Source organism: Leptidea sinapis, chromosome 2, assembly GCF_905404315.1.
Source record: "Leptidea sinapis chromosome 2, ilLepSina1.1, whole genome shotgun sequence".
In the NCBI taxonomy this organism is placed as follows: domain Eukaryota; kingdom Metazoa; phylum Arthropoda; class Insecta; order Lepidoptera; family Pieridae; genus Leptidea; species Leptidea sinapis.
The window spans coordinates 23,990,759-24,000,270 of NC_066266.1; the positions used below are offsets into that span (position 1 = coordinate 23,990,759).

Here is a 9,512-nt window from a genome sequence, read left to right on the forward strand (position 1 = left end):
ATTATTATGTGTATTTCATAGTAATCTTCTTTAATTTTATAAGACCATTGAACAACATTCATCAAATTCAGAAGAAGCTAATGATCTCCAACAGGTGAATACCTACTATTAGGGACCATCCATAAGTAACGTCACACGAATTTAATGATTTTTGACTCCTCCCCCGTCAGTCACAGCAGTGATCCCTCCCTACTTAGTATGATGTCACATATTTTGCAATTTTACATTTGGAAATTTATGAAATTAAAACATCAGTGTGTTTAGATTCCACTTCACTTTCATAATAATAATAATTCTTTATTAGTTTTAACAAATTCTCCATAATAAATAGTGGCAATAACCTCCTTTTAAGCATATAAAGAATGCTTGTGCCAGGAGGCTCCGCTCTTTTTTAGCCTTAAAATAACATGTTTAGAGAACTTAATATTTTTTAATGTGCGTGTGTGTGTGTGTTTGTGTGTATGTGTATGTGTGTTTTAGCGTATGTGTCGTACGAGCAACTCAGTATCATCATAATTTTGTGGTAGTATCCAGGCGATCAGTGCAATTTTACATTCATGGGCGTTTCTATTATATATATGTAACTGTTTGTTTATTTTATTATAAAGAAATGCCGCACGACATTTATACTGCGTGCTATAGAACTCCGTCCTAAATGGTGTAACAAAGGCAACTTTGTCTTTCCTTTGTTTGTGTTCAATATGTACTTTCAACATTGTCACTTCTTTTAATTTAATTCATTATGTGTAAATTTCTTCTTGTAACTCCTTTTTTTTATCAGCATAAGCTGCACTGTATGCTTCATATAATACACGGTAAATTATATCTAAATCACTTTTGGTGCATTTTAAAAGTGTTTCGCTCGAGTAGTCGCTCAAGTTGAAGCGAAACAAGAGCGAGTCGCCCGGTGGGATTGTTTAATCTCACAATGCATGCAATGCAATCTCACATGTTTCTAAACTGAAGAACCAAAAATGACACGCGTCAATGAGTCGCGTCAGTTTGAGAGGCTAAGCGAGCGAGCGAATTACTCTAAATCAGTTTGAACAGAGCTTAAAAGAGCTGAACTAAGAAAACTTAATAATTAAATCTTATTCAATTTGTTATTTTTTAAAATGAGAACTCACTTCTGGTATTAATAACACAAATTAAATTTGAACAAAAAAATTTTGATAGATCGATAGACACTTTATTGCATACCATACAGACTTAAAAAAAAATTATATAATAAAAAAAAGATCTTAATCTAATTACAGTCATAGATACGCAATGGGCGGTCTTATCGCTTGAAGCGATCTCTTCCAGACAACCCAAAAAACAATACAGGATACAATTAGTAATTATAACAGGTATCTTGAAAATGACGTCTGTAAATATGCCAGATTTAAGAACGATGCGGGACTAGAACCCGCGACCACGCGCGTTCCGTGCGAGCCTTAAATCTTATAGTTATGTTGACAGAGTTGCAAGTATTCATATGTTATTATTTTGTAAATATGTAGTCCACATTTAGTGCGTGATAACACAAACGTGAGTGTGATGTCACAAAATTTGGTACCCCCGCCCTTGTCACATAATGTCACACTTCGTCGACCCCCTCCCTCCCCCTTAACGTGTGACGTAAATTATGGATGGCCCCTTACAAAGGAAATAAACTCTCAATGAAGTAGCCAATGAAAGAACAGTAAATTGAGAACAACACAGCAGTCACATTTTCTGAAATATAACAATAATACATTTTATCTTACAGTTAAAATAAAAACCGAAATAACTATAGAATGGAATGGAATAGAACAAAACAGCTCAATAAATAATAGCAAACAAGAATGTACTAAACTTTGTAATATAAAGAAAGAGCAAAATGTGCCAGTTCAAAAAACAATATCTCATAGGAATAAAAGTATAGAACATACTAATAAAAAGCCATATTCTTGTAATGAATGTGGTAAGAGCTATAATAGGTTTAGTTCTTTGAAGATACATAATAGAATACATACTAGTGAAAAGCCATATTCTTGTGATGTATGTGGTAAGACTTTCAGTCAATTTGGCCATTTGAGGACACATAATAGTATACACAGCAGTGAAAAAACATATTCTTGTAATGAATGTGGTAAGGGCTTCCATCGACCTGGTGATTTGAAGAGACACAATAGCACACATACAAGTGAAAAACCATATATTTGTAATATATGTGGTAAGAGTTTTATTCGACCTGATAAATTGAAGTTGCATAGTAGAATACATACCAGTGAAAAACCATATTCTTGTGACGATTGTGGTGTAAGTTTTAGTAATTATAGTAATTTACGCAGACATAATAGAATACATACTGGTGAAAGACCATATTCATGTAGTGAATGTGGCAAGAGCTTTACTCAACATGGCGCCTTACAATCACATAATAGAATGCACACTGGTGAAAAACCGTATTTGTGTAAAGTTTGTGGTAAGAGTTTCATTCGATCTGGTGTTTTGAAGATACATTATAGAATACATACCAGAGAAAAACCATATTCTTGTAGTACATGCGGTAAGAGCTTCATTCAATCTGGTTCTTTGAAAAGGCACAATAGAACACATACTAGTGGAAAATCATACCCTTGTACCCAATGTAGTAAGAGTTTCAGTCAAGATTTTCATTTGAAGACACATGTTTACTATAAACATAGTGGTGAAAAACCATATTCTTGTAGTGAATGTGGTAAAGTCTTCGATCGAGCTAGCAATTTGAAGAGACACATTAAAACACATACTGTTGAAAAGCCGTTACCATGTGATGTAGTAACAGTGTCAATAATTTGAAATAAATCAGGAAACATGTTACAATTCATAGCGATTAAATGTAGTATTTACATAAATGATGTGCTAAGAAATCAAAATTAATCTGTTGATTTAACGATAGACCGTATTCTTGTTATGTATGTGGGAGAACTTCAAACAATCTGGTGATTTGAAGAAATACTACAAAACCACAGTGAGCAAACTTATGATGTGATGTTACACCGAGTAATCCTCAAAATTGCAAGTCAACTCGTCTTAAAATTCGAATACTAGCACATGGGATGGCTGTGAAGTCTTAGATTGGCTCAAGCGGAAGATCGTCCCTAGGCATACATATTATATTATGTGTGCCAGCATATGCCGAGCTTGAGCCAGTTTGCAGCTAATGTGAAGTTTATCAATTTATTTTTATGTTCCATGTTAATATAATTAAGTATTTAGCTGCAAATAAAATATTTTAGTATTACACTCTTTATATCAATTGAATCTTATTTCCTACATTTATTTATATAATATATTAAAAAAAAAACGATATTATGTATATAAATACTTATATAAAAGTGAAAACTTGAACATTAACGTTGTGTTTTTTTTGAATATTTTGGAATGGTTAGGGAATAATTTTGCACGAATTGCTATATTTATCAGTATAAAAATACTAGCACTTATGTGGATAAAGGATAAATTATGTCCATAAAAAGCCGTAAATTTTCGATTGTGTGTTCACCGACACTCCCGAAAATCTTGAAACCTATACCCATATTGATTTTATTGAAAATGTCACATTCGCCATCGTGGATCTTAAAATGGGAGTCATATTTGTATTTGACACTCCCCAAAATTTCGAAAACGATACCCATTTTATGGTAAAAGTCACATCCGCCATCTTGGATCTCAAAGTAGATGTCGTATTCGATATTAACCTTCCGGAAAAGCTCAAAATGATACCTATATTGATTTTATTAAAGACTAGCCGTTCCCGCCAGCTTCGCTGGGCAAATTTTAAAAGGAAATAAATTTTATTCGTCTTATTACAAACACTATAAAAAAAACAAGCAGCCATAAACCATCAAGGATAAATTCCGCATCGAATGGTGGTAGTTTCATGTCGATACGATCAGTGGTTTAAGCATGATTGAGCCTCAAACAAATACCATATTCATTATATATATAGAAGTCATACCTGCCAACTTGTATATTTGACACTCACCAAAACGATAATTGCCCCGTCTAGATATGTTTGTAGGATGACTGCAGCGAAGAGTTTCTTAAGACTGTGTAAGTGAAACTTCAACGGACAAAGTTTAAAAACACATATTTCAAGGTTTCCTGTCAATATTTAAAATAAAATTTAAAAAAAATGTACATGAGACACTGTATAGTTATCATACATACACTATACATAAAAATCTTACGCTTTTTACTTTTTTAAGTTTCGCAACGCCCCATAAAAAGCCGAATTGAGAACCTCCTCCTTTTTTAAAGTTGGTTAGAAAAATAACCTGACAATCCTCTTGCTTCAATGGAGTGTACGCATGTGTAGGTAAGTATTTTATCAACAAGGCTTAGTTTCATCCTGGTACATAATATGTCTACTGTGACCAAGCCGCCCATGGATATCAGCAATGGCAGAGGTTTTTTTCATGACTATGAAAGGACTTCCACAAGAATCTATACACAGTCCGATACTGTTTAACCCACAGAACAGAAAAAACAAGTAGAAGTGGCATCATGCCAATTTATTATGGAAACTGATGTCGCCAAACTCACACATTTATCTTTTAAATATGTAATAAATACACACACTTCATTCCGGCTTTATGATAGGACTAAATTCACAATCACAAAAGACATAACAACAAATTTATTTATATCAATTTCGAACTTAATACAATTACGCTAATCTCATATTCTTAGTGATTATGACAACCTCACATTTTTTTTTTGCGAATTAAAACTTATAAAAACTTGAATAGGAACTCTGTAACCATAGATTTGACTTCTGTCAAAATACCTAGTGTTGTACGAAAATGAATAAACATATCGATAAGTTAGTGAAAGCTAGAAAATATAATGTAATCAGGGTTGATAAAGTATATTACCGATAAAGTACGTACCTACTAAGCTAAAATAATAATAGACCAATATTTTTTCTTAGGTATAGTTTTATTTAAAAGGATGGACAATATTTAGCTCAATTCAAATAGAATCAAGACAGGGTACACGAATAGTCTTGGAAAGCTACAATATCAATATTATATTTACCTGGGAAGAAATACACGCATAAAACATAGTTTTTTTTAATAACTATTCATCGTTATTCTGTGTAAACCCAGAGGCCAGTAAAACATGAGATTTTCTAAACCGTACTGCTTCTATACGTAATGCGCGTGCAGAAATAAAGATTAATGAAAAGAGAAGCTATAAGTACTGATGAAGTCCTGCTCGTCTCGTCCCTTATTTTCATTAAAAAGTAAACTCCACCTCTAGAAAAGACCAAACCTTGAATACAATTTATAAAGATAAAATTTATTTATATAAAATTATATCGATATGTGCATGCAAGCACCAAGATATTTTAATTGTTTACATTAATTATTCTAACATAAGTTATGTATTCGCTTTACGGCCACTGAAGATGCGGTGAAAGCGTACGAAAATGCCATAGAAGAGACCCTTATGCATGCATGGGCCCACTGCTTTTCTCAGTGGTTCCATCGAATGCGACGACGTGTAGAAAGGAACGGAGATTACGTCGAATAAAACAATAAAAGTATTGGCAACTTTCTACATTAAGCCGTTTTTCATTTTCTAAACATTTTCAGCGTTACCTAGGTATCCATCCGTGTCCCTTTCCCTACATCTATATAAACCCTTCTGAATTCTGTTGATCCTATATTATATAGTATTTCTAAATATATTTATAGCAATAGGTATTATTAAATTGTAAATAATGTATAATACCTAATGTATTTTACGTGTGAATATTACTTTTCATCTAATTTTTAGTAAGTATCAATTTATATACCTACATTTATCTTAAGCATATTTAATATCAAAATTCTCGTCATGTACGTCTTTCTATGCGATGCGTTTCCCTACCTTGGAATTAATAAAAACGCTGCGAAGTAGAAAATGCAAGAAAACTTCCATCGTCAAATAAATAATGCAAGAACTTGATGCATCGGCCATGCATGGACTGTGTAAACCAAAATCTTCAAAAAGGAAATATCAATTATAATATTCATTTTCATGTATTTGTCAGGTGGTAAATTAGCTGAACCGTAACAACTCTTATTATAAAAAAATGCACATAATTGCAACACAGCATCATCTACATTCCACAGTTTACTATGATTTTACCTGAGACCTTTTTTAAGATAGGGCAACAAATTACTGTACCTACACGTGATCAAAGAATATACTAGATGATCTATGGAAGCGCGGGAAACGTTGAATCGATTGGTCGTTTTTTCTTTCGCTGAATTTTAATTTTTGATTTTATGAGTATTATTATAGTTTATTATTGTAAATTATATTTGTATTTAGTGTAAGTATAATAGGTTTAGTGTTTAGCTAGAGTCCAGGTAAGTTTTTATGTATAATATCATAATATGAACAAGCCGCCTGACTTGACCGCCCCGGGGGCTGAGATAGTTCCCCCGGCGGCATATTTATTACCGTATCGACAACTAATGAGTCGGAAATGGACACGGATAGTTCTGTTTCCAAGCGTATAAGTCGCAAAAGATCTAATTTACAAAAAATTTGCAAAACCTGTAATATGAAAAAGAGGAAGCACGTTCAGGCGGTGGGTGGTAAGACTGGATGTCGTTGTGGAGGCAGTGAAATTAGTGATACTTCAATAGAAGTTACTAATAAACCTTTAGAAACATCTAATATCACTAGTGAAAATAATCCAATTATTCCAACAATACCCTCTATTGGTTCAGATCCCAAAGCTTACACTTCTATTGGAAGGATAAAGTACAACGAAAATGACATAGCTCCATTTATTGTTCACGTACAAAGAGAGATAAATTCACCAAATGACAGTACCACTTTACACCCTGTTTCATTTGGCAGGTTCCTTAAAAAAATATATTCGAAATATTATTAATGGTTCATTGAATAAAATAGGCAGGAACAGAATGTCTTTATCTTTCTCAAGTTTTACTGATGCTAACGCCTTCATTGATAATTCCAACTTAGAAAAGATGAACTTGAAAGCATTTATCATTTCCATCATTCCAAATAATGCGCATGGGCTTTGTACGAGGAGTGCCCTCGGACTGGTCAATTGAGGATGTTATTGAAAATGTGTCAGTGCCTAGTGGTTGTGGTAAGGTTCTCAAGGTTAGACGAATAAATTATAAGACTATAGTGGAGGGTTCTCCTGTCTGGAAACCTACTCAAAATGTTGTTCTGACATTCGATGGCCAGGTCCTGCCGGAACGTGTATTCGTTTGTTTTAATTCCTTACCAGTAGAGCACATACCCAACTATACAATGTTTCAATTGTTGTCGATTTGGACATACGAAATTGCAATGCCGATCAAAATGTAAATGTTACAAATGCGGTTCTGAACACACTGGTAATTCTTGTAATGTAAATGAGGAGAATGTTACTTGTTGCTATTGCTCAGGTAATCATTTTGCTATTAGTAGATCTTGTCCAGAGTATGACCGTCAAAAACAAATTAAAATTTCTATGGCACAAAAATGCATCTCATATGGGGAAGCAGCAAAATTGATTCCTCCTATTAATAAATCCTATGCTTATATAGCAGGAAGAACATCAGTTTCTTATAATACTCCAGTCCATCTATCTACGCGCCCTCATTCATCTCATCAGTCACAGCCAAATAGTTCATATAGGAAAACAATCTTTAGAAATCGTCGTACACCCCCTAAATCAAATAGTGGTTATGATCAAGAGGCTTATCAAAATATAATCAAAGAATTTCACACTCCTGCAGTCCAAGATGGCTGTGTATTGGAAAATACTTCCAAATTGACTACTACTTGGGGTGCACCTCCGTTTTCCCTGAAGCTACTTTACAATGCTACAGTAAGGAGTATCCTTGATTACGGAACCTTGTTGTTAGAGCCCTGTAATTTAGCAGGCCTAAGAAAACTAGAATCTATCCAATCAAAATCTATGAGAATAATAACTGAAGCCATGAAGTCTAGTCCTTTGAATGCATTACAAGTAGAGTGTAACGAACCCCCGCTTTATTTAAGGCGCCAGTTTTTGTCTGATCATCTATTTTTTCGTGTTTTACAATTTTCAAATAGCCTAAAGTTATTGGAATAACAAGCCACTACCTTGTTTGGTAAAAAGTTATTTGAGGTATAAATCGATTCACTACCCGATACATCGATCTCCAAAGCTTGATTTATTTTAATGTAAATATGAAGCCTTATCTACCATTCCGACTGTTCATTATCTTGCAAATATTGAAAAATATAATGCCATTAATTATTTTAATTCTGTTGTTAAAGAAAACTGGCCAGGATGGCATCATATTTATACCGATGCATCAAAACACAAGTCAGAAGATTTTGTAGGAGTAGGAGTTTATATATTATATAGCCCAATATAATATTATCCAAAAAATAAAATGCCCATCTAATACGTCAGTTTTTACTGCTGAATGTCTTGGCATCGCTAAAGCATTAGAATATGTTTTACTTTGTAAACTTAATAATAGTTTAGTTTTATACGATTCCAAGAGAGCTTTACAGGCTCTTTTGCGATTACCCTTCAAATTGAAACAGCCGACACACTTGCAAATGAAGCTGTGGTGTGTGGTGACAAATTACCCTTTAAAATATATACTCAGGATTTAGCTGTTCTTTCTGGTCTTTATCTCAGGGCCTCCTGGGGTAAAGTCTGGGCAGAAAGTGACCAATTTAAAGGCAAAAATTATTGCGAAATTCAACAAATAATTCCTAAAAAATCATGGTTCTCTGTCATTAAACTTGATAAAATCATTACCACCATATTGATAAGAATGCGACACACCACTTGTCCGGCCCACCTTGCAAGGTTTCATATTATAGATAGTCCACAATGTGATGCGGACATGACTTTAGGGATCTGGATCACTTATTCTTTTCCTGCCCTAAATATGACCGAACTTCCTTTTTAGATAGTTTGTTATCCATCCGTGTCCCTTTCCCCACTTCTATAAAAACCCTCCTGGGTTCTGTTGATAGTTATTATATATATTGTATAATATACTTTCTAGATATATTTATAGCAATAATATTAAATTGTAAATAATGTATTAATCTATTTTTTTGTATATATTTATTTACCTTAACATTTATCTTAACCATATCAAATATCGAAATTCTCGTGTTGTACATTTTTGTAACGTGATTCGTTTCCCTTACCTTACCTTATAATAAATAAAAACAACTGAAGTAGAACAAACAAGAAAATTTGCAATGTGAATCGATGAAAGAAAACTTGAAGCTGGAAAAGGAGTGAAATTAAAAAAAAAGAATATACTACTTTTTAACGCGTAACGAGATAGTAAATCCGTCAATGTGTGCCAAGTTAAGCAACAGTTTAGCAAAAGTCAGAAAATATTTTTCAATTCTCAACGTGCAGTGATTTGACACAGTTTGAAATTAGAAGAATTCACTGTCAATCTACCAATGACTCATGAAAGCACGTTTTAATATTTTGATACAATCGAATGAACGTAATTTATTAT

General features: G+C 33.3%; 1 protein-coding gene across 1 annotated transcript; it reads left to right on the forward strand.

Annotated features, from left to right (window-relative positions):
* Positions 1-1,677: 1,677 nt before the first annotated feature.
* On the forward strand, positions 1,678-3,252 carry LOC126974630 (gastrula zinc finger protein XlCGF17.1-like; the record flags this gene model as incomplete). Its single annotated transcript, XM_050822141.1, has 1 exon — positions 1,678-3,252. A coding segment is annotated over one exon (1,128 nt), but the record flags the coding sequence as incomplete, so codon positions are not given.
* Between the last annotated feature and the right edge of the window lie 6,260 nt (positions 3,253-9,512).